The sequence below is a fragment of the Pelobates fuscus genome, chromosome 7, assembly GCF_036172605.1.
Source record: "Pelobates fuscus isolate aPelFus1 chromosome 7, aPelFus1.pri, whole genome shotgun sequence".
In the NCBI taxonomy this organism is placed as follows: domain Eukaryota; kingdom Metazoa; phylum Chordata; class Amphibia; order Anura; family Pelobatidae; genus Pelobates; species Pelobates fuscus.
The window spans coordinates 146,192,781-146,218,305 of record NC_086323.1 but is presented as its reverse complement, the minus strand read 5'-3'; the positions used below and the strand labels follow the sequence as shown (position 1 = coordinate 146,218,305).

General features: G+C 42.8%; 1 protein-coding gene across 1 annotated transcript; it reads right to left on the bottom strand.

Moving 5' to 3' along the window:
• Positions 1 to 4,073: 4,073 nt before the first annotated feature.
• Positions 4,074 to 25,318, bottom strand: EIF4E3 (eukaryotic translation initiation factor 4E family member 3). The gene is made up of 7 exons (XM_063427538.1): positions 25,072 to 25,318; positions 10,918 to 10,990; positions 8,976 to 9,070; positions 7,464 to 7,524; positions 7,146 to 7,212; positions 6,479 to 6,634; positions 4,074 to 6,081 (listed from the first exon to the last, which is right to left on the bottom strand). Exons 1-7 carry the CDS (start codon positions 25,275 to 25,277, stop codon positions 6,035 to 6,037), a joined length of 705 nt encoding a protein of 234 aa, XP_063283608.1. The 5' UTR covers positions 25,278 to 25,318; the 3' UTR covers positions 4,074 to 6,034.
• Positions 25,319 to 25,525: the final 207 nt, after the last annotated feature.

The window sequence follows — 25,525 nt, the reverse complement described above, 5'->3', positions numbered from 1 at the left end:
AGGCCCAGGTCGGGCAAGATGGCCCCAGACATAGCAGCAAACAAACGCGCACGTCCACCTGGGCAGAGACCCACCAGGAGTACAGCAGCAGCACAACAACCCCGCAGGAAGAAAGCCATTAGACGCGGTCATCGGAAATTGTGTCAGAAAAGCAGTTGGAGACTATTGTACTGCTTCCCACACGGGAGGAAATGGGACGCTCTGCACCTGCAGACATGTAAGAACGGAGAATCATTCTGGTATAACACCTATTGCAAAGGACTGGCAAACACTTGTAATTACCTACCGAATGATCCAATGCACAATAGCAACCCTCTGAAGCTGCATCTCCAAATCAGGTTGGCATATCAGGCCTCCAGGGTGGGCATAGGCTAACAGAGGTGAACAACCACGGGGACTTACACTACCCACCATTGTTTTGCCGCACTGCCCAAACACACACAACCTTTGGACAATGCCTCCGTGTTAAATTTTTATTATGACTTCTACTGTTATGGTTATGTGTTCTTGTACCCTTGGATATTATTTTTAATGCAGTAGCCAGGCAGATATCCCAGACCACCAGCCTACTTAAGAGTTCTTCTGCTGTAGATATATTTTGGCTAAGGATAGGCTTGATAGGTCACCCAGGGACCTAAAACCTGTTTTTATCACTTACCGGTTTACTATCTCTGACCCACTTTCTTATCTTGAGGCCAGTGTTACGTTGATTACCTAACTAACTTGAAAATACTTACAAGAATGGGTACACACTTACATACCATAATATTGTTTTGCTTCTGCCTTGCTTTCTCAGCTCTTACCTACTGCTGTAGCACTGTAATACACAACGTGCATTCTGTTAACCCAGCACCCTACTAAGCGAGATATTATAGTTAACCACAATGCACATAGCATACATGTTTCATAGCCTGCCGTTAAACTTAATCTACACCGTGTAAGCCTCGCTTTTTGATTGATTTTCTGTATCAAACCACGCTGATACACCTGTTACTACACTACACCTGTTACTATACACTGCTGTATAGAATAACTCTCAAGAGTTACGTCAGGTACAAGCTGTAACAGATAAAGAAATGAAAAATTGAGTTAGTGCAATTCTTATTAATTGCATATACTGTTTTACCACGCATACCTGATCAGACCAACACTCGATTAATAACACCATAAAATTGTGCTGATCCTCTACTTGCCGTGTTTGACAATGTACACACTACTCCCACAAACTGAATGTACCAGCTGACAACAATAATATAAAAATGTGCCTTGTAATCGATTGACCCGCATGTTTAGCGACGAAACCGCATGAGGACTGCTCTCGGGGCACCTCACGCCTGCTTGTAACTTTTATGTGCACAACAAAAATAAAGAATTAAAAAAAAAAAAAAAATAATAACTTACCATTCGATGTTTTCTTTTTCTTCTAAAATCTTATTTTTTCAGCCCCCAAAAAAGGCCAAATAAAAAACCATAATAACCGACGCAATTTAAAAAAAAAAAAAAAATTGGTTACCTAATCCACCAATCAAAGAGTTATGAGTCAAATTACACAGCGTGGGAAAATTCCAAAGAACTTGTTTGATTTACCTGTCAGAGCACTCTGATTGGATGGCTTAAACCCACCAATCAGAGTGCTCTGAGCCTAATTGCAGGGCAAGGCTTTATAAGCCTTCCCTGCCCTGCAGAGCTCAGTCTGTGTGGAGCCCTCGCAGGGTGAAGGATTATTTTTTTTTGGCGCTTTTTTTTTTTTAAATTGCGTCGGTTATGTTTTTTTTATTTGGCCTTTTTTGGTGGGGAGCCGGGGGAGGACCATAGGTCCCCCCCCCTTATTTTACTGTAGGGCCCCCATCCACTGCTCAGGGGTGGGGGCCGGGGGGAGGACAATAGGTCCCCCCCCCCCCATCGTTTTACTTTAGGGTCCCCACCCGCTGGTGGGGGCCTATTTTTTATTTATTTTTTTAAGTGTGCAGCTACAGGCTGCTCACTGCTTACTTGACATGCCCCTACTCGCGGTAGGGGCAAAATTTACTAATACCAAGTAATTTTTACTTAGTAATTTAGGTCTTTCAGTCTTTTGGTAGATAACTCCCTAATACCGGTGGAATTAGGGAGTTATCTACTAAGCGGCTGCAATAGAAGTGCAGAAGTCCCAAAATTCTGAATTGTCGAAGTTGCCGAATTGCAAAAATTCCGAATTTCAGGAATGCCGAGCCGAACCGAACCGAAAATTTTCCCCATGCACATGCCTAACTTCCAGTTTGTACTCCTTTCAAGAGGATAATTTGTATTTTATAAAGCAAGGTTTCAGTATGTTTATGGTTTGATTTTAGCTCACCATTTTATTTACATACCCTGTCTTACACCACAAGGGTCTGCTGTGTAGCCCATCAGAGGCAGATTATTATAGGTGTCGCTGGAGTAGCTAGTCCACGCTTATGCTTTAAAATAAGTTCAAATGGCTACCATATATGTGGACCGTTTTATGATTTCTTTGTTTCCATTCTGAAGTGAGCTACACCTACTACAATGATCATAAAGTCAGTTTGATCTGATTGGAGCACCAGTTTTCCACTAGTCAGCCTGTGCTGTGAGAGGGAGAGTTTTACAGTGAGATGGTGGCATCTCAATCACACCTGGAAGAGCCCAGACATTGTGTAAGCTGTTTGATTTTCATCACACATGTAGGCCATTAATACTATGCAGTGGAAATGGTAATTCAGCTTCTCTTGTTAGTCTCTAGGCCTTTGCAGACCAACATACTAAATGTCCAGAGGTGTAGAGTTTGGATATATGCATATTTTTCCACTTCTGAAATGTATGCTATTTATGCATATGATTTTTTGTTAAATCCTATATTTCTTTCTAGTTATCACATTACCTATGTGCAGATATATCTTGCAGCTTTCCCCTCTTTTTCACAAGTGATTTCCAAAGATTAAGCCGGGGTTTACGGTATTTCAGTAGCTTAAGGTTTTTTGTATTTTGTATAACACTTAAACACTAAAATTGTGATCACCAAAATTCTTCCAGACTTTCCTATTTTTTCCTATTTTCTGTTTGGTTGGTGTAGGTATTTGGCTATAGCAAATCACCCTATAAATTATGGTATATATAAATGTTTCATGTAGGTAGGTTTGTCTGTATAAATGACTAACTACACTAAACCCCTTAAAATGCCACCAATGGAAATATGAATGAGCAATTGCCCTTCTCTATTCTGAAGACTGAGAGCATAAGTTTCCTCAAAATCTTGCCTTGTCTGTATAAGTCTATTTCCATTTATTTGCATATTAAAATGCAAGTGTTGTCACATTTGGATTTGAGCTCTGGAAGAGCTGATTACTAACCGTGTTTAGGTTCTAACACAGTTTAAAACTGGTGTTCCAGAATTACTCCAGTAGGCAGTCCCAGCAGCTGGGGATGGTATACCTTGTGATTCAGGAGCCATAATCCACAGGCTCCTGTATGGTGGGTTCTCTAGTTTTTATCTTGCTATATCATCCCACTTGTTATGACTGCCGCTTGGAAAAATCTAAAATTTTTCTTACCCTACTTTTTTTACCCGCAGTCCAATCCATAGTCATGACTTCCCTCCCTTTAGAAATAAAAAAAAAAAGTGGTAAACCTATATCCTATTAGCTTGTTATATACTGGGAGCTCAGGGTGGAGTTGCCCTTTATAAAGCTAGGAGGGGGAGGAGACTGCATTGTGATTTTAACCTTTTCAATGCTACCTGTCCTGTGACGAATGGGCAACTACATCCCACTTGTTATGACTGCCACTTGGACTATGGAAAAATATTGACAGAAAGTAAAAAACAAAAATCCAGTCCTTCCTCAAATTTTATGGAGTTGGCTCAGCTTTTGTCCTAAATGTCATTCAAAATCTGCCCACTACCCAAGTAGAGTTCCTCAACCTCCCTTCACATTAAAAACCATCCTCATTTTAATGCATTATTTCCATCTTCTTACACATCTGCTCGACAGTACCCTTTCCAGATTCTCCCCTCCCAAAATCGTATTTACCTAGATAATAGCTGGATTTTCTTTAGCAAAGACAGAAACACCCAAACAGACTTTAGAAAATCTTTATTCACAATACAACTGAATACACATTTATATATAAGCAGTTTATAAATACGAGAGCATAAAAAGATAAAGGAAAAGATAAATTAAGATTTGATGGATGGGTGTAGGTCAGTGCAATCTTGACTAAATTGCTAGAGGAACTTCCTACTTTACTGTATGATGCAGGCATATCCAGTAACAAGTTTTGTTTTTGTTTTAAATCAGAAAAAAAGTATATATGATGCCCAGTGGTTACTGTACATTCACTGCCAGCTTCCTTTTTTAGACTGCTAAATCTTTGGTTCCAAGAATAAAACGCACTCAAAGGGTGAACTGACATTTTCACAGTAATGCTACAATCAGAAGAGGATATTAGAATATTGCTTAACCTTGCACATCAAATGCAGTCTCCCTAACAGGAAGATCGAAAGGTGTAAGTTTTTAAAATGCAAATTTGCAGCCAAGAATGTGCATTGTGATAGAAGAAGACTTTACAAGCAAATGTGTGGGAAGGTAAACAAAAAACCTAAACAAAAAACCACAAAAAAAAACCAAAGGCAGCTACAAACAACATTTTGCAATTCTAGGAATAAATGTATTCTTGAAATAAGTTTACACAAGATGGGATTATTCACCAAATAAAGGAATTGAATTATGAAACCATTTTACACCAACATAGCCACCAAGATGGAGGGGAACTGGGAACATATTTTAGACTATTTTGGCCTAAAATGGTCAATTCTCCACAAATCCAGGCTTTGTTAATAAAACCAGAAGTGTTACTACAATGCAACAAGTGTTTCCTGCAGTATCTTGAAATCTGGGCCCATGGTCAGTTTTCTTTCAATAAAATGCACACAAAAAAACCCCAAGAGAAATGTACTCTACATGAGGTTTCCCAATTCAGAGATACTTCATATTTGAGAAGAGCTTATGCAACCATTTGATACAGTAAAGCTTTGTGAGAGACAGCAGCAAATTAATACCAAGTTTCAACCTTTATGGGGTAAATTCTACTGTACCAGAGGCCCAGTGTAATCTTGTCAGGGCAAGGCTAGTTCTTTGTTATATACAGTGCAATACAGTACAATAGTTTTTGGGGGAATTAAAATTACAGTGAAAGGAATGTTCTAAACATTATGAAGCTAAAGAAAAAAACCAATATAAAAATCTAAACTACACAGCAAGAATAAACAAAAAGCAGCATTTCATGATTGTGCATACTCCATAAGTCTAATGAAAGGTTTACTTTATCATGCCCTGCAAAGATGTTCCAGAGATCAAAGCATAGTGAATGCTCGAGAAGACCCAGTACCCACAGGGTTTTGGATGATCAAGCCACTATAATTTCCATGTAAGTGAGGACTGGATGCCAGGGTTAAAGGGATGTCACGAGAGCCAAAAAGCACCCCTTCTCCAATTGGGTAGCCTCAATTAAAATTGACTAAGTTAGCCCTGAGTAACTACATTAACAGATCAGCTTAAGGGAGAGCTTGCAATAAGTAGGGCAGTGGATGTTTCCAACTTCCAGCTTTAAAGTCCATAAAAACTGCTCCCAGTGTATACAGGTAAAGAGTACATTAAAAATTCTATTGATATTACTGAAATAGACATGTAAGACTAAACACCGAGTGCTGGAGCAGTGCACTCAAAGTGTTAAGAATAAAAAACTAAAAGCATCACTTTTAATAAAGTGAGATACAAGTTTGTTCTTTACTTTGATTACTAATTTGCCCATTCTGAAGTGGGGAGTAAAAAAAAAAAAAAAAAAAAAAAAAAAAGGAAATGTAAAATTGCATGATTTTTTAAATTTTAGAAAATAAATGTAAAATACACAAACAAAAATAAATAAACTGCAAGACAGACTTCTTTACAGATATAACCAACCCTCTCACAGCATAGTGATCCAGATATTAGAACTGCTTAGAAGTCAAAGGGTTAAAGAAAAATAAAATGCTACAGTGAAGCTAATGTCTTGAACGGCCACCTTCAAAGGCATGATGTTCTTCATGGGCTGCAAGAGAGAAAAACAACATGTATTTCATTATAATATTGAAACCCTGCTGCAAACTAGTCTCCCTTGTGTATGCATACACACAAGATACATAGGATATTTGCACACAAAGGTAGGTGAGCAAGCAGTCTTTATTGAAGAGTAAAAACCTACAGCATAGGAATCTGCAATATCTGACATGTTTCATCCGCATTTAATTCATGAGAAACCAGCGGTCTGCAGTCTCAGTGTCGTCACTAAGAAAAGGAATTACATACATTGCTACCGTTGACTGCGGTGGATCAGCTAAAGGGCGAATTAAACTCTTCCCTGCATTTTAGAAAACAAAATTACACATAGAAGATTTTAATACTATGCTAAATAAGATAAGGATAGTAAGATTTGTTTAAATACTTACGTTTATAAAATACAGCTTTGAAAGATGTGTTTGGCAGAAGTTTGTAAATTTTCTCTAGAACAGTTGCTTCACCTACAACACAGGCATTTCCATTCCAAACTTGAACTATATCTTCACGGTCACGGACACTTACACTGACGCCAATCACTTCATCATCTAGCAAGAGAACCACAGAATGAATCAAGGGAAGGGGTGGGTGAAGAGTTTAGCAAGGCATATAACAGGAGACCATTTACCTCTACCGCATATCCATGTTCAGTGTTGCTGCCCATTGATGCCTCTGGTCTCAGACAAGTTCTGTATCAGGGCATGCACTTTCAAAAGTAGTGCATCATGGGCACAGCATTGCAATAATTAACACTTTATTAAACCAACAAGCAATACCAGGCAAAAGATTGGCACAGTCAACAGCTAACCTTTATGCATTTGGTGATATAAAGGGTGTATATAAAAATCATATTTTGTTTTTAACATTGACAGTCCTTAACCATGTGGATCATTTCATTAGATTAATTTAGTTTTGCCAGCCCTCTTTATTAATGAGACATGCATGATGTCACTGTTTAGGCACCATGATATATCAGACCTAAAAAAAAACTCTAAAGGGAATACCAATATGGAATAAACCAAGGTACTTTTATTGAGAAAAAAAAAAAATTAAACTTACCAATTGCACAATGATCTGTAAACTGCTCTCCGATGGTAGCCAGTAGTAATTCTTTCCAAACCAAAGCCTAGAGGATAAAATAAGATTCAGGAAAAAAAAAAAAAAAAGCCATGAACCACGAGCAGACAAATCCTTTAAGCACAGAACTACTCAGTATTAGAGTGGGGACTTTACAAGAGGCTGATTTTTAAAAACCATTTGCAAGTCAAAATTGATACCCAGGTTACAACAAACATGTCCAAACCCCCTCTCGCCCCCCCAAAAAAAAAAAAAAAAAAAAAAAAACCAAATGTCATTGCTCTGTGTGGAAATACGTACTGAGCTTTCCTTGGGAACTTTCATTTTCCATACCCCTCCCTTGGCATTACTTTCTTCTTCCCTGCATAGAAAAGTAAAGGAGTAATTTAGTACAAAAAAAAGATAGTCTTGCACAACATACATTGCTGTTAAGTTCACTGCAGAAAGATGGCTTCTGTTTAGCAGCAAGCCTTCTATACAATGTTGCCATGCGCCATTTAATAACACACCTCAGGTTTTACAGCAGTAGCAAAGTCATTAACCCCTTAAGGACCAAACTTCTGGAATAAGTGGGAATCATGACATGTCACGTGTCCTTAAGGGGTTAAAGGAACACTAGTTACCTAGATTACTTTAGCTAAATAAAGCAGTTTTAGTGTATAGATCATTCCCCTGCAATTTAACTGCTCAATTCACTGTCATTTAGGAGTTAAATCACTTTGTTTCTGTTTATGCAGCCCAAGCCACACATCCCCTGGCTATGATTGACAGAGCCTGCATGAAAAAAAAAATGGTTTCACTTGCAAACAGATGTAATTTACCTTATATAATTGTATCTCAATCTCTAAATTGAACTTTAATCACATACAGGAGGCTCTTGCAGGGTCTAGAAAGCCATTAACATAGCAGGGGATAAGAAAATCCTAATTAAACAGAACTTGCAATAAATAAAGCCTAAATAGGGCTCTCTTTACAGGAAGTGTTTATGAAGGCTGTGCAAGTCACATGCAGGGAGGTGTGACTAGGGTTCATAAACAAAGAGATTTAACTCCTAAATGGCAGAGGATTGAGCAGTGAGGCTGCAGGGGCATGTTCTATACACCAAAACTGCTTCATTAAGCTAAAGTTGTTCAGGTGACTATAGTGTCCCTTTAAGACTTTGTACAACAGATCAAAATTGACATAGTTTACACATTTTAAATATTCATGGTTATAAAGCAATACAATTTGATGCTCCCAGCCATTTCAGATGATCTAGCACCAGTGTTAACAGATCTTTACTCATGTTTAAGAGAAAACAGTCACAATACTACAATATTTTAATGAGCCGTTAGATGTTTCCTCTATATTAGTGATGGCAACCCACTGCAATGCAGGTGTTCTAGCCATTATTCACATAGTACAAGTAGTCTGCAATGCAAAGACAATTTGAATTGGCTAAATGCATAGTTAGTTATTGATAGTTGTGAAGTTCACTTTAATCAGTGAATTAAATTGGCCTCACATTACCAAGATCCATGAGAAAAGTCGGTCTGAATTTTTTGCCAAGTTTACAAAACTGAAAGCCAGCTGCCTTTTAGCATTTAGTGAATAGCTCCTATTGCATCTTTATCAGTGAGAATGTGCCATTATAAAGTAATATCACACGATGCATGTACTTTTGTAAGCATGGTACCAGGAAATCTATGGTCTTACAGATCTGAGGACTTTTCATGTGGTACATATTGAAACCAAGCAAAATAGTAGGCTGAACATTTAATGCAAGGAAATTGACCACTAAAAAAAATGAAATACATTCCTATGTGAACTCACCAAAGCGGCTTTCTCTCTCCCCTCATCAAGTGGTAGCTACATCGCAGCGGGAGATTTGTAACTGGTGGAATATTATTATACACACTCCAGAAACTCTACAGAGGGAAGGAAGAAAGATTACATTAAATATGGTTTATACTAGAGAAACCAATAAATCTAGACATACACCTATAGGATCTTGGAGAGAGATTGTCATGCAACTTTACAATACACATAGTTAATATGACAGCACCACTGAAATCATTTTGGAAAGCAGTCTACCCCAAGGGGTAATTACAAATATGGTCCAACATTTATATTTTGTACTGTTGGAAAGCACTATGATTTGTAATACCTATAAACAAGCCTCATTTATTTTTAAGAGTAGAAAGATCTAAACCCAACTCTTAAATGAAAGCTACCTTGGGAAACACTTTTTTAATCCCTCAGTCAATGGAAGCCTCTTGTATTAAAGAACCATACAGATTATCAATTGCTGGCCCTGCCATAAATACCTGTTTTGATGTACACACCCATAGGTTTAGTTCAGCCATTTGCTTACTACAGAAATCCCTAATGAGCAGGTACAAAAATAAAGTCTAACTGTACATTTTCCATAGTACAAGCAGCAGTTAGTTTCCCATTTTCTCTCAAGACAGGCCGTACCAAAGGCACTGCCTGGACAGTCTTTGCACCAGAACCATTACAGCTCTATTGAGTCTGGTGCTTTGAAAGGAACACACCAAGGCCCAGGACCACTACAAAGTTTCCATATCACAGCCCACACAGGAATAAATAAACACTGCATTACCTTCCATTAGGGTACCATCGTTTCAAATAAATATACATAAGGCAGCGATTGAGCAGACCACCACACTGGGAAACTGCAACATTTAACTTATAAGTTCCATTCTTAATCTGAGACCTCAGATGACAACTTACCTAGGTCCTGCTGGGTACACTTGAGTCTCCTTGCAGGAGCATCCTGTTAGTACCACTAAGCTAAGCAGTGTTGTGCTCAGCTGACTCAGCCAATGAACACTGTCAGATGGAAAAAGCAACAACCCATCTGTGATTTTGCCTTTATTTCCCCTTGACTCATTGCATGTTTAAATTTGTTTGCATGATTGCCAGAAAGTTCAGAGTTAATCATTGATTAACCTGAGGGATACTAGGGTCATGGTTTCCCTAGCCTGCATGTAATTTATTAAGAGACCAGCTATAACCCACGCGGCCTGAGTACATTTAACTCTCAAACTGCTAACCTTTGCTGAAGAATGGGTATGAATTTTTGTGAAGTCATATTTGAATCTACTGACAATACAGTAGTATTAACAAAAGAGCAGTACAAGACTGCTGTATAAAAAAAGTTTGACAAGAAACTTGTCCAGGTATCATCAAGAATATCAAGTCACACTAGTGTGTGTACAGTACAGAGTGGCAGCTGAAGACTGCTTGCATTTTATTTACGTTATTAGAATATGTCTTAAGATACTAAAGGCTTATAAGTAGTATTGTCTGTAATGTTACCCTGAGCACACAAGTGTAGTAGAAGAATATACAGTCATTACTAAAATGGTATATTTTGAACACCAAGAACTGCTTAGGTTTCAGAACTGAAGTGGGAAGCAGAATGGGTTTTATTTCCTCTGTGCATTACATTCTCCATAAATAGAGGAAAAAAGGTCAGAGACTTTAATTCATATAGGCCAATCTCTTCCTCCCTCCCCCCCAGCAAACATAACTCACCAGTTTTGTTTAATAAATTACATAGGTCTAAAATCTATTCCTTTAACAGCAGTTTTCAAGCATGCTTTGGTTATCTTCACACCAAAAATGCTGTATGTGTGGCCAAATTGTGACTAGCTTGCTGGCATGACTATCCAGTAGTCCCTAGAATCATTCTGAACATCTGGTCATGGACTAGAGATATTTCATACACAATTTTTGCTAGCTCCCTTACCTGGACAGTTTGCACTGTATATATTTTTTTCAAGTTTGATTCACATTCTGCTGCTGTTGTTCCTGGAAGAGACCTGGAAAACAAAAAAAGAAAAAGATGGTAAATTCAAACTGCAAGCGACTCGAGTTGTGTGTGATCAAACAAGCATGTTATTTGCCATAGCGCATAGTGCATAAAAAGTCTGCCAATTAAATGCATGAGAATGACCCCCCTCAATATAGTAAAATCTTACTTTTGTTAAAGTCTGCAGCTGCTGGCTCTGGCCATTATCTGCCAGGTGGCTGATACCAAGTGTTGCTCTGAGCCAATCACAATGCTTTCCCATAGGATTGGCTGAGACTGTCAAGGTGGCAGAGCAAATGAGCCTTGTCCAATCCACTGAATTAATGCATCTGTGAGTCAAATTCAGTGTCTCCATGCAGAGGGAGGAAACACTGAATGGCAGTGCTGCACAATTCAGCACTGTCCCAGGAAGCACCTCTAGTAGCCATTTGAGGAGTGGCCAGTGGAGGTATCCCAGGCTGTAATGTAAACACTGCATTTTCTCTGAAAAGACAGTGTTTACTACAAAAGGAAATGCATGAGAATGGCCCACATTGGGTTTCTTCACTTTGCATATACTTTGAACATGTGTAAAAAAATTTAAATAAAATAGCAATTTGAGGCAAATTGCATCTGACATGCAATTAAACATTTTGTTCTGCTGGCAGTCAGAAACCCAGTAGTGTTCCTTCCTGGTTGGTTAGCTCGGTGAGACAGCAATTGCACTGAGCAACTGCCTTGCAAAGACTTCTCATTGAGCTGCATTGGGAAGTCTGAACAGGTACAGAAAGTATAATCAGTTACAAAAGAAGGGCTGGAAAAGGTGTCAGACAAGATATGCAGCTTTTATACCCACAATTAAATCAATTATTTATTTTTATTAAATCTCTCCTACCAAGCAGGACAAATCTGTAAAGTGGTTGTTACAGAAGACAAAACATGGATGAAGTAGAGTATATGGTGGTAGTGTATAGTGACTGAATCTCTTTACATTAATATAGTAGCTTTGATATATGATGCACTGAACACCTCATTTGATAGCTTATTTGTATAAGCAACATTAAAGTGAATACATTTTAAAAAAGTGCATAAACACATCAGTTTTGTGTTTAATAATTTCTATACAAGTGCAAATGAAGAAAAATTCACCATTTAGTCCAGATACATAAAAGATATGACTAGGATTTCAGTTATATTTAGAAGTAAAAAAAAAAAAAATTGCAAGAAGTAAATTCCATTTTTAAAGCTAAACCTTTATATATTAAAAAAAACACACACTGGGATTACAACTTTAAAGACACTACAGGCACCAAGACAACTTTAGCTTTATTAAAGGAGTTACGGTGTACAACACATGACCCTGCAGTCTCACTGCTCAATTTCATTTAAAGCAATTTTGTCCTAGTGCAGGGTATCATTTAGCACATATCCAGGCTTCCACTGAATCCATTTGACTCTTGCGATTGCACTAGTCAACACAAAGCATCCATTGAGTTACAACACAATGTATACATTTATAGAAAGCACATTCCCTGGACCATATGAGAGTCTTTTAACACCAACATCTGAAATGTGCTGGTTATATTAAATGTTGTGTTTACAGATATCCCATGAAAATAAAATCTGGGTAAAGTAATTTAAAGCTTACATTACAGTGTGTTCTGTAACGTGGAAAAGCAGCATGAGAAAGATCTCATGCACAAACTGCAGCTCCTGCTTGCTGCCACTGCTGATGACAGTGGTTAATTCTTGGGCAACTGGCAAACTCTGCATGCCACTGTGCTGGTAGTGATTGTCACCAGAGAGATTTGAATGGCCTGCTAGTCCTATATGATTATAAGCTATTCACAATTGCGGAGCACAAATCACCAAATTGCAGGAGTTTATAGGGGCATGTGTAACACACAGCTCATCTGTCAGTCTCAGGACACCAATTGTGGCCCACGCTGATCAAAGGGACTTCTATGTACAGAGTGATACCTGGGGATTTCATAGAACCATACTGGTACCTGAAAGCTATGATACCATATATTGTCAACAGGCTTTAAAGCCTTGCAAGACGGCATAGACCATCACACGGTCTGTCTGGCACTGCACTGTGCCCGTTCCTGACCGCCTACTTGATTGACCTAATTAGAATGGATGATATCTGCAACTTCAAAGCTTTCACCACAGGAAAAGCAATGGATTGGCTGAAACAGTCAATGAGGCAGGACAGGCCCAAACACTGGTTTGGCCAGTCAGCAGCATATCATAGGGATGCATTGAATCAAGTTGTGTTTGTCAACCAACCACTCCTACAATAAACATGTTCATTAAAGAGAGACAGTATTTGACAAACTGAAACATCACTATGTGGGGAGGCAAGGTAGGATGTGGACGACAAGAGATAGACAAGACATTGTCATTTGAGCTTTTCATAAATATCCTGACAATCAAGTTATATACATGACAGAAGGGACTGGTTTGTCACAGGAAATGGACAATACTGATTAATATGGAGACTGGCAAAACATCAGGTGTAAAACAAACCTGTAGTTAGAGGAACACTTTTGTTAGCATTAGTTTGCCTTCCCAACACTATAGGGTTCCTATAAAAGGAAACTATCGTTTACCAAACAAATACAATATGTAACAGATCCCTCCCAACCTCTGGTGGATGTGAAACAAACAAGGGAATTACAACTTACACATCCATTCGTTTCATCCCTCTGTTCGTCTGGTTCCGTGCGAATTTCGCGTGTAATACAGAGGTGGCCGCCATTTCGGGACTTTGCACGTGTTCGCGGCCATCTTGTGTGCGAACAGCGGTGTTTGCCTGTAACCGCATGGAACTGAAAACGGATACGCAAACAGGCGAACACCGCTGAGTCCTCCAGACCTCCATAAGTTCGTATGGAAACTACCGAACGTCCCCTCGTTCGGTAGTTATATGCAATCATCTATGGGGATTCCAGCGAACCCCGCGATTCGCATGGATGGCAAGAATATCATACCTTTTTACCGTGCGAACGGAGACCGACCGCAAGGCCAAAACTCATGGAACTAATTTCGGCTAGTTGGTCTGTGCGGTCGGTCAAAACTTTGGAACGTTGTATCTCCCGAACTATACATCCGAATGGGGTGATTTTTGGATATATTGTCCCCCTGAAGGAGAGCTATCCAGCGCTACCGGAATTAAAGCTGTACCTCCTGTTTTTGGGGTACATCCAGAACTGGTGGAAAAATGTGGACATTTTAATTGGGTTATGTAGTTATCTGAGGGGAGGAGACGTGGGGGTGTTACCATCTGTATTATTGGTTGTTTTCATCCTCCCCCTGGGAGTGTTCTGTGTGTATCTATTTCTAATAAAAAGCAGGCTGGGTGTTCCAGTCCTCAGTTCATCTTGACCCTTCAAAACGTAGCCTCGTCTCGTTCTTGGAAGGGGATTATTTGGGAATATTATTCTGCTCCTGTTTACAGCTGAACCTGCTCCTCACTCTGGATATCGTGGATGGGATTACATCAGCCTACTTCTCCACAGCAGCTTGCAGGGAAAAAGGACGTCTTCAACGGCAGAAACCCTCTCTCTATCTGGGTAGCCGTTACATTGGTTGGCAGCGGTGGGATGGTTCTTTTTGCCCAAGGAGCAAGTGCTGAATGGAGTCTCAGTATGCCAAGCTGAAAAGACCCACACTGAAAGATCTATTGGAAAATCGTGGTAGGAGTGCCAGTAACAGACCAAGGAGAGAGCTGATAGCTGACCTACTGGAGCTGGACGAAATGGATAGATCCATGGAGGTAACTGAACCTATTGCACCGGTCAGCGAGAACGATGTACTCACTGCTATTGTACAACGAAGATTAGCATTATATCCAGAAAAGACCACGGAGTTATTAGACAGACTGTTCAAGAACGCAAAAGAGGAGATCGAGACTAAGAGAAGGCAAGACACGGAACATGTATTGGCACAACAAGCTAGTACACATATAGTTCCTACTCCTCCGCCCGTTGCTGCAGGGAGGAAAATACCATTTACTGCATTTAAAGCGTTTGCAGAAAATGAGGAAGAAATTGATGGATATTTGGCAGATTTTGAGCGGCAGTGCTCACTGCACCAGATACCCCCAGACCAATGGGTTACTATTCTGGCTGGAAAACTTTCAGGAAAAGCAAATGAGGCTTTTCGGGCACTCACGGCCGAAGATATCACACAATATCAGCGGGTGAAAGCCGCACTACTCACCCGATACGCAGTCACCCCAGAGGCGTATCGCCGTCGCTTCCGGGAGTCCAAAAAGAAGGCAGCGGACTCCCACATGGAATGGGCAAACAAGCTACAAAGGGTGGCATCACATTGGATGCAAGGGTGCAATGCTAACACCGGAGAAGAAGTGCTACAATTGTTCTTGATGGAACATTTCTTCCAAGATTTGGCGGCGGATACACAGGATTGGGTGAGAGATCGCCGCCCAGCCAACTTAAATGAGGCAGCACGACTAGCGGACGAATATGTGGAAACGAGAAAAGTGAGCCAAGGTACTACACGACCAGCACCTAGAACAGAGGCCCGCACCCCAACCTACGCTGCACGCACAGAATTCCGGGCCCCGGTACCCCCAGGACCTCCACGTCCTCAAGGGTCTAACAACCAGCCCCGGGAATCCTACAAAGTGACGTGTCATCGCTGCGGCAACCTGGGACATATTGCCCGTGTTTGCCCGTTGGGATCAGCCAATAATAACTGGAGGCGCACATCTAACACCGAAAGCCCATCTTCACGCCCCGCTGCTGCTCACTGCCTGGAAATTGAAGGGAGTCCTGAGGAATGCCTGGGAATATTATATGAGGCCAACCCCATACAAGCGGCTTCCCCAGATAATCGCCAGCACCACCGTCAGGAGGTGCGTGTAAATGGACAGATAGCACAAGGCCTAAGGGACACTGGCGCTACCATCACTTTAATACAAAAGCATCTGGTGAAACCAGAACTTGTGTCTAACCGTACTGTTGCTGTTCGGGTCGCAGGGGGGGCTGTCTTTCGCTTACCCACCGCCCGGGTACACTTGGATTGGGGAGTCGGGTCAGGAAAGACCACGGTGGGCATTATGGACAACCTACCCGCTGAGGTCGTGTTGGGCAATGATATTGGCCCTCTAGCCTTGGCCTTTTTACCCACTACTGCTGCGGCTTGCCCCGTGACCACCCGCTCACAGACCCGTATCGAGGACGATCTGCCAACAGGTCGGGAGACCCAGGTAAGCCACCGACAGACACCTAGCAATGACACTACAGAGAGACCGCTAGCTTGGGACACCCCAGAGGAGTTTGGGAGGGAAACTAGACAGGACCCCACCCTCCGAAAGTACCGAGAACTAGCTGACAATAGAGGGGATGAGCGGGAACGTTTTATATGGGAGGGGGACCGATTATACAGATTAACCGAAGGCAGGAAGAGAGGCTGTGCTCCTTCGCAGAAGCGCCAATTAGTGGTACCTAGAAAGTACCGATTGGAGCTTCTCCGAATTGGCCACGACATTCCGTTAGCAGGACATCTAGGGGGTAACCGCACAACCTACAGGATCACTCAGACCTTCTTTTGGCCAGGAATCTCGAAGGACGTGCGCCGTTACTGTAGCACGTGTGATGTATGCCAGAGGGTGGGGAAGAGAGGGGATCATCCGAAAGCTCGACTGTCCCCTATGCCTGTGATCGAGGAACCATTTAGCAGGGTGGCAGTCGATCTAGTAGGACCCCTACCTAACCCCAGTCCCTCTGGTAAGAAATACATTCTTACCGTGGTGGACTATGCCACCCGCTACCCAGAAGCCGTCGCTCTGACGAATATCCAGGCTGACACTGTCGCCAGTGCGCTAGTCGGGATATTCACCAGAGTAGGATTTCCCCAGGAAATCTTGTCGGACAGAGGGACACAGTTTACCGCAGACTTAACCCAGCAGTTGTGGAAGGTCTGTGGTATTAAGCCCCTGCTTAGTTCGCCGTACCACCCCCAGACTAACGGTCTCTGTGAACGCTTTAATGGTACCCTAAAGCAATTGCTACGGACCTTTACGGCGGAATACAGAGACTGGGAGCGATTTTTGCCACACCTCCTGTTTGCTTACCGGGAGGTACCGCAGGAGTCCACTGGGTTCTCTCCCTTTGAACTGCTCTATGGAAGGAGGGTGCGAGGCCCCCTCGACCTCATCCGAGAGCACTGGGAGGGAGAGACGGAACACGAAGGTGTCCCCATCGTACCATATGTGCTAGAAATGCGGGACCGTATGGAACAGTTAGCCCGGATGGCACGGGATCATCTCCATGCGGCCCAGGGTCGGCAGAAACATTGGTACGATCGGAACGCTAGGCTGAGAACATTCCAGGTAGGACAGAAAGTTCTAGTACTTAAACCCGTTCGAGGAAATAAATTGCAGACCTCCTGGCAAGGCCCCTACAAAGTAGTAGCCCAGGTCTGTGACACCACCTATATCATTGCCAGTAGCAAGGACGAAAAGATACAGAAGTCCTTTCATATAAACCTATTAAAGGAATACCAAGAACGGCCCGAAGACATAGCCGCCATATGCATCCCCGCCACTGAGGACCCTGACAGTCTCCCCATCCCTGATCTATTAGCCAACCCCGAGTCCAAAACTCTGCTTAATACAGTACAGCTAGGGGAGCGATTAACTCCCACAGAACGAGAACAACTCCAGCAACTACTAGTTGAAAAGAGATTAACCTTTTCCCAGGAGCCAGGTTACACACCTGTAGCGACCCATTACGTAGAAACCCCAGGACAAGCCCCGCTCCGACAAACTCCCTATAGAATTCCCGAGGCGGTAAAAGAAGAGATGAGGAAGGAGATTCAGGAGATGTTAAAACTAGGGGTTATAGAGCCATCCGACAGTCCCTGGGCATCTCCCGTCGTCCTAGTCCCCAAAAAGGATGGGACGACCCGGTTCTGTGTCGATTACCGACGCCTCAACGACCGAACTGTGACAGACGCATACCCCATGCCCCGAGTAGACGAGCTATTGGATCGCATTGCCAGGGGACGCTATCTGACCACCATTGACTTGTGCAAGGGGTACTGGCAGATTCCCCTGGCCAAGGACGCTATCCCTAAGTCGGCGTTTGTCACCCCGTTTGGCCTGTACCAGTTTAAGGTCATGCCCTTCGGGATGAAAAACGCCCCAGCTACTTTTCAGCGCTTAGTGGACCGCCTCCTTGATGGCTTCCAGGACTTCGCTTGCGCATACCTGGATGACATTGCGATCTATAGCGAGACTTGGGGGGAACACCTACAACACATAGAGACTGTGTTGGATCAGATTAGGGCCGCCGGCCTAACTCTGAAGCCGGAGAAGTGTAACTTTGGCATGGCTGAAGTCCAGTATTTGGGACACAGGGTGGGGTGTGGGAAACAACGACCAGAACCCGCTAAAGTAGAGGCCGTAGCCAATTGGCCCACACCCCACACTAAGACACAAGTGTTAGCATTTTTAGGGACAGCAGGGTACTACAGGAGATTTGTCCCTGACTACAGCGCCATCGCCAAACCCTTGACAGATTTAACAAAGAAGAATTTACCTAGGGTAGTCCTGTGGTCTCCCGCCTGTGAAACAGCATTCCAAACCTTGAAACAAGCCTTAATCAATGCACCTGTTTTGTCTGCCCCCGTCCCTAACAAAAGATTTGTCGTCCACACAGATGCGTCCATGTACGGACTGGGGGCAGTGCTAAGCCAGGTCGGCGAAGACGGGGGCGAACACCCTGTCGCGTATCTCAGCAGAAAACTGTTACCTAGAGAAGTGAGTTACGCGGCAGTGGAAAAAGAGTGCTTAGCCCTGGTCTGGGCCCTAAAGAAATTGACCCCATATCTGTATGGTCAAGAATTCACCTTAATTACTGATCATAACCCCCTTGTATGGCTGAACAGAGTAGCTGGAGATAATGGACGCTTACTGAGATGGAGTCTCGCACTACAGCCATACAATTTCTCCATCCAATATCGCCCTGGCAAGTTTAATGGGAACGCGGACGGTCTGTCCAGACAAACAGAACTATTGCCCTAACAAAGGACCGGACAGCCCCAAGTTGACCCGAAAAGGATCAATCCGGGTCTGCTGGAGTGTTCCACAAAAGGGGAGCAGTGTAACAGATCCCTCCCAACCTCTGGTGGATGTGAAACAAACAAGGGAATTACAACTTACACATCCATTCGTTTCATCCCTCTGTTCGTCTGGTTCCGTGCGAATTTCGCGTGTAATACAGAGGTGGCCGCCATTTCGGGACTTTGCACGTGTTCGCGGCCATCTTGTGTGCGAACAGCGGTGTTTGCCTGTAACCGCATGGAACTGAAAACGGATACGCAAACAGGCGAACACCGCTGAGTCCTCCAGACCTCCATAAGTTCGTATGGAAACTACCGAACGTCCCCTCGTTCGGTAGTTATATGCAATCATCTATGGGGATTCCAGCGAACCCCGCGATTCGCATGGATGGCAAGAATATCATACCTTTTTACCGTGCAAACGGAGACCGACCGCAAGGCCAAAACTCATGGAACTAATTTCGGCTAGTTGGTCTGTGCGGTCGGTCAAAACTTTGGAACGTTGTATCTCCCGAACTATACATCCGAATGGGGTGATTTTTGGATATATTGTCCCCCTGAAGGAGAGCTATCCAGCGCTACCGGAATTAAAGCTGTACCTCCTGTTTTTGGGGTACATCCAGAACTGGTGGAAAAATGTGGACATTTTAATTGGGTTATGTAGTTATCTGAGGGGAGGAGACGTGGGGGTGTTACCATCTGTATTATTGGTTGTTTTCATCCTCCCCCTGGGAGTGTTCTGTGTGTATCTATTTCTAATAAAAAGCAGGCTGGGTGTTCCAGTCCTCAGTTCATCTTGACCCTTCAAAACGTAGCCTCGTCTCGTTCTTGGAAGGGGATTATTTGGGAATATTATTCTGCTCCTGTTTACAGCTGAACCTGCTCCTCACTCTGGATATCGTGGATGGGATTACATCAGCCTACTTCTCCACAGCAGCTTGCAGGGAAAAAGGACGTCTTCAACGGCAGAAACCCTCTCTCTATCTGGGTAGCCGTTACACAATATAATGAAATAAAAAAAAAGCCAATTCATTTTATGTTTGTACTAGCTGCAAACTTTGCAATATTGCACATTTATGCCTAAACCAGCTCTGTTCTTAAAGGGAAACTCCAGTGCCAGAAAAAAAAAAAAAGTTTTCCTGGCACTGCAGGTCCCCTCTCCTTCCCACCTTCCACTCCCCGGTTCAGTAACATACCTGAGGCAGCGACGATGTCCCTTATCGCTGTCTCCTCCTCTGCGCCTCCTTCTGACTCGTCGGCTGGTGGGCGAGACTGATCCCCACCCACCGGCCAAGGAGACCAATGCCGTGCATGCGCATTAGCGCTCCCCATGGGGAAATGAGCAACGCTGGAGGTCCTCACACAGTGAGGACTTCCAGCGACGCTCTAGCAAAGAAAATCTTTGCTATAAATCAGAAAGTTCCCTCTAGTGGCTGTCTAATAGACAGCCACTAGAGGTGGAGTTAACCCTGCAAGGTAATTATTGCAGTTTGTAAAAAAATGGGCAGAAGTGGAGTGTCCCTTTAATGTAACTGAATTGGAGGTTTGTTTTTTTAATGACAACCAAGTTTAGAGATTCCATGAGACAAGCTAGGGACTACTTTGTCTTGACAACTGAGGTCAACATCAGGTGGAGTTCCGTCAACTTTTGTCCAATCCCAGCAACAGTCATAAGTGCCGACTGTGGGATTCAGGCATGGTCTTTGCCATCGTAAAAGGTCATCTGGAAGCTCCCTCGTCCTTGTGGGGCCCTCTATAAACTGCAGATTTGAACTTGTGCAAGAGTAAAATGATGCAGCGCCAGGAATCCCTTGGATAAAAAGGCCTACATATAAGCAAGCCTTACCTTTGACTTCACCCCCACACCCATGGGATCCAACCCAACCCAAAGTTGTCACTTTCTAGAGTCAAGCAAAAATTTTTAAATATCCCTCTATTTGGCATCCACTTTCAAGTAAGTATTTAAATACTAGTAGAATGCGTTTGCCAATTTCAGTCTTAAAGGACAATAGTCACCAAAACAATTTTAGCTTAATGGATCATGCCCCTGATGTTTCACGGCTATTTAGGAGTTAAATCACCTTTGTTTTAGTTTATGCAGATCTAGCCATACCTCCCTTTGCTGTGACTGACAGTGCATAAACACAAAATGGTTTCGTTTTCAGTTGTAACTTATGTTAAAAGTTGTTCTCCTGCACTGTCAATAGCAGTTTAATTACACCAGTCTCTTGCAGTGCCTAGCAAACTATAAACTGTACAGGAGATAAGAAATTCTAAGTTAAATGGAATTTGCAATAGAGGAAGTGTAAACATTAGATGACACTTTAAAAGAAGTGTTTAGGAAGGCTGCGCAGGTCACATGCAGAGTGGTGAGACTAGACTGCATAAACAAAGTAATTTAACTCCTAAATTACAGAATTAAGCAGTGAGACTGCAGGGACATGATCTATACAACATACAGCTTCATAAAGCTAAAGTGGTTTTGGTGACCATTGTGTCCCTTTAACCATAAACAAACTACAGCACCCCATCACTATTAAGATTGTGTAGAATTTTTTTAAACTTTCGTTTAGCACACAAGTCCCAACTTCGCTTTGGAGTTACCCTAGGAATGATTTTACATTTCTCCACTAGGACTCCAAATAACATCCCTTCTTTCCATTACAGAAAAGAAAGCATTTGCAAACAAAAATATGACTTTTGCAATCAGAGGATTTTGAGTTCATCCAGTGCACTACACAATATTTGAAAATGGTATCTTACATATGATTTAACTGTACTCCCTGTATGTAGAACTTAAACTATACCATCACCCCCTTTCCCTTACCTAATGCCCCTTGTACCTTGCGGATTAGACCTACACTCACATCATTTTCCCTCCAAATTTCCATTACTCCATTTCGTTGCACATGCACAATGTGCACAGTCTGCCTTCCGGTGGGGTTCATTTTGATCACCAATTGTGTTTAATTTAGCAATTGAAGTGGAACTTCGATTCTCCACCCTTTACCAATGGTGACACTCTTACTTAATTGAACATAGGACTAAACCAAGGTGAATTGTAAACTATATATATATATATATATATATATATATATATATATATATATATATATATATATATATATATATATATATATATATATATATATATATATATATATATATATAAAAAACACAAGAAAGAGGGAGGAACAAAGATAAGAGACTGAATGTACAAGAAACAGAAATTGGGAAGAGGGGAGGGCTACAGTGGTCAGTTGAAGTCTAAATAAAACCAATGAGGTTTTATTTAATTACCCTGTAAGAGTTAATGTAACCGCCATCAGCCCCACAGTCAGTCAGTCAGTCTATAATAACCGCCATCAGCCCCACAGTCAGTCAGTCAGTCTATAATAACCGCCATCAGCCCCACAGTCAGTCAGTCAGTCTATAATAACCGCCATCAGCCCCACAGTCAGTCAGTCAGTCTATAATAACCGCCATCAGCCCCACAGTCAGTCAGTCAGTCTATAATAACCGCCATCAGCCCCACAGTCAGTCAGTCAGTCTATAATAACCGCCATCAGCCCCACAGTCAGTCAGTCTATAATAACCGCCATCAGCCCCACAGTCAGTCAGTCAGTCTATAATAACCGCCATCAGCCCCACAGTCAGTCAGTCAGTCTATAATAACCGCCATCAGCCCCACAGTCAGTCAGTCAGTCTATAATAACCGCCATCAGCCCCACAGTCAGTCAGTCAGTCTATAATAACCGCCATCAGCCCCACAGTCAGTCAGTCTATAATAACCGCCATCAGCCCCACAGTCAGTCAGTCTATAATAACCGCCATCAGCCAGTCTATAATAACCGCCATCAGCCCCACAGTCAGTCAGTCTATAATAACCGCCATCAGCCCCACAGTCAGTCAGTCTATAATAACCGCCATCAGCCCCACAGTCAGTCAGTCTATAATAACCGCCATCAGCCCCACAGTCAGTCAGTCTATAATAACCGCCATCAGCCCCACAGTCAGTCAGTCTATAATAACCGCCATCAGCCCCACAGTCAGTCAGTCTATAATAACCGCCATCAGCCCCACAGTCAGTCAGTCTATAATAACCGCCATCAGCCCCACAGTCAGTCTATAATAACCGCCATCAGCCCCACACACAGTGTATAATAGCCGCCATCAGCCCCACACACAGTGTGTGTATAATAACCGATATCAGCCCCACACACACAGTCAGTGTATAATAACCGATATCAGACCCACACACAGTCAGTGTATAATAACCGATATCAGCCCCACACACACAGTGTGTGTATAATAACCGATATCAGCCCCACACACACAGTCAGTGTATAATAACCGATATCAGCCCCACACACACAGTCAGTGTATAATAACCGATATCAGCCCCACACACAGTCAGTGTATAATAACCGATATCAGCCCCACACACACAGTGTGTGTATAATAACCGATATCAGCCCCACACACACAGTGTGTGTATAATAACCGATATCAGCCCCACACACACAGTGTGTGTATAATAACCGATATCAGCCCCACACACACAGTGTGTGTATAATAACCGATATCAGCCCCACACACACAGTCAGTGTATAATAACCGATATCAGCCCCACACACACACAGTCAGTGTATAATAACCGATATCAGCCCCACACACACACACAGTCAGTGTATAATAACCGATATCAGCCCCACACACACACAGTCAGTGTATAATAACCGATATCAGCCCCACACACACAGTCAGTGTATAATAACCGATATCAGCCCCACACACACAGTCAGTGTATAATAACCGATATCAGCCTCACACACACAGTCAGTGTATAATAACCGATATCAGCCCCACACAGTCAGTGTATAATAACCGATATCAGCCCACACACACAGTGTGTGTATAATAACCGATATCAGCCCCACACACAGTGTGTGTATAATAACCGATATCAGCCCCACACACACACAGTCAGTGTATAATAACCGATATCAGCCCCACACACAGTCAGTGTATAATAACCGATATCAGCCCCACACACACAGTGTGTGTATAATAACCGATATCAGCCTCACACACACAGTCAGTGTATAATAACCGATATCAGCCTCACACACACAGTCAGTGTATAATAACCGATATCAGCCTCACACACACAGTCAGTGTATAATAACCGATATCAGCCTCACACACACAGTCAGTGTATAATAACCGATATCAGCCTCACACACACAGTCAGTGTATAATAACCGATATCAGCCTCACACACACAGTCAGTGTATAATAACCGATATCAGCCTCACACACACAGTCAGTGTATAATAACCGATATCAGCCTCACACACACAGTCAGTGTATAATAACCGATATCAGCCTCACACACACAGTCAGTGTATAATAACCGATATCAGCCTCACACACACAGTCAGTGTATAATAACCGATATCAGCCTCACACACACAGTCAGTGTATAATAACCGATATCAGCCTCACACACACAGTCAGTGTATAATAACCGATATCAGCCTCACACACACAGTCAGTGTATAATAACCGATATCAGCCTCACACACACAGTCAGTGTATAATAACCGATATCAGCCTCACACACACAGTCAGTGTATAATAACCGATATCAGCCTCACACACACAGTCAGTGTATAATAACCGATATCAGCCTCACACACACAGTCAGTGTATAATAACCGATATCAGCCTCACACACACAGTCAGTGTATAATAACCGATATCAGCCTCACACACACAGTCAGTGTATAATAACCGATATCAGCCTCACACACACAGTCAGTGTATAATAACCGATATCAGCCTCACACACAGTCAGTGTATAATAACCGATATCAGCCTCACACACACAGTCAGTGTATAATAACCGATATCAGCCTCACACACACAGTCAGTGTATAATAACCGATATCAGCCCCACACACAGTCAGTGTATTTCCGCCATTCCAGCCGGGCTCTCCTGCCGCCCATTACCTGTCCAGCCAGAATGTCCACGGTGAATGCAGTGGGATGCCGTCTCCGTCGGCGGCCAGGCTGCTGAGCTCCTCCAGGCCTCGGTGGTTGAGCTCTAGTTTGTCCTCGGTGTCGGTCTGGAGCCGCCGGTCGGGAGCCGTGGGGAGCGCCATCTTCCTGTGGACTCTCCGCTTTAGCCCTGCCCCCGCTAGCACCGTAGTCGTCATTGTTGTCGCCTGCGTAAGACACGTCACCCGAAACCACAGCAACCGCGCACTCTGCTGCACGGGGCGGAAGGACGCGCGCTTTTATTGGCCAGAGTCGGTGACGTCATCAGCCTGTTTTGTTTAGTTTAGTTTTGTCATTGCGAGCGCTGTGCGCCGGCTTCCATTCACAGAGAGAGGGCTACAGTATAACACACTGACTGGGAGGAGCCAGCGTGGCTTGTGATCTTATTAATGTGGCCACTCAGCTG

Bases quoted from the DNA above. Each gene is read 5' to 3' on its own strand.
- EIF4E3 (XM_063427538.1), bottom strand. From the start codon at position 25,277: ATGACGACTACGGTGCTAGCGGGGGCAGGGCTAAAGCGGAGAGTCCAC. The intron at 9,071-10,917 runs GTAAGGGAGCTA...TTCCCTCTGTAG, and splicing joins ATACAGTGCAAACTGTCCAG to AGTTTCTGGAGTGTGTATAA. The intron at 6,635-7,145 runs GTAAGTTTAATT...TTCTCTTGCTAG, and splicing joins TACAGATCATTGTGCAATTG to ATGATGAAGTGATTGGCGTC.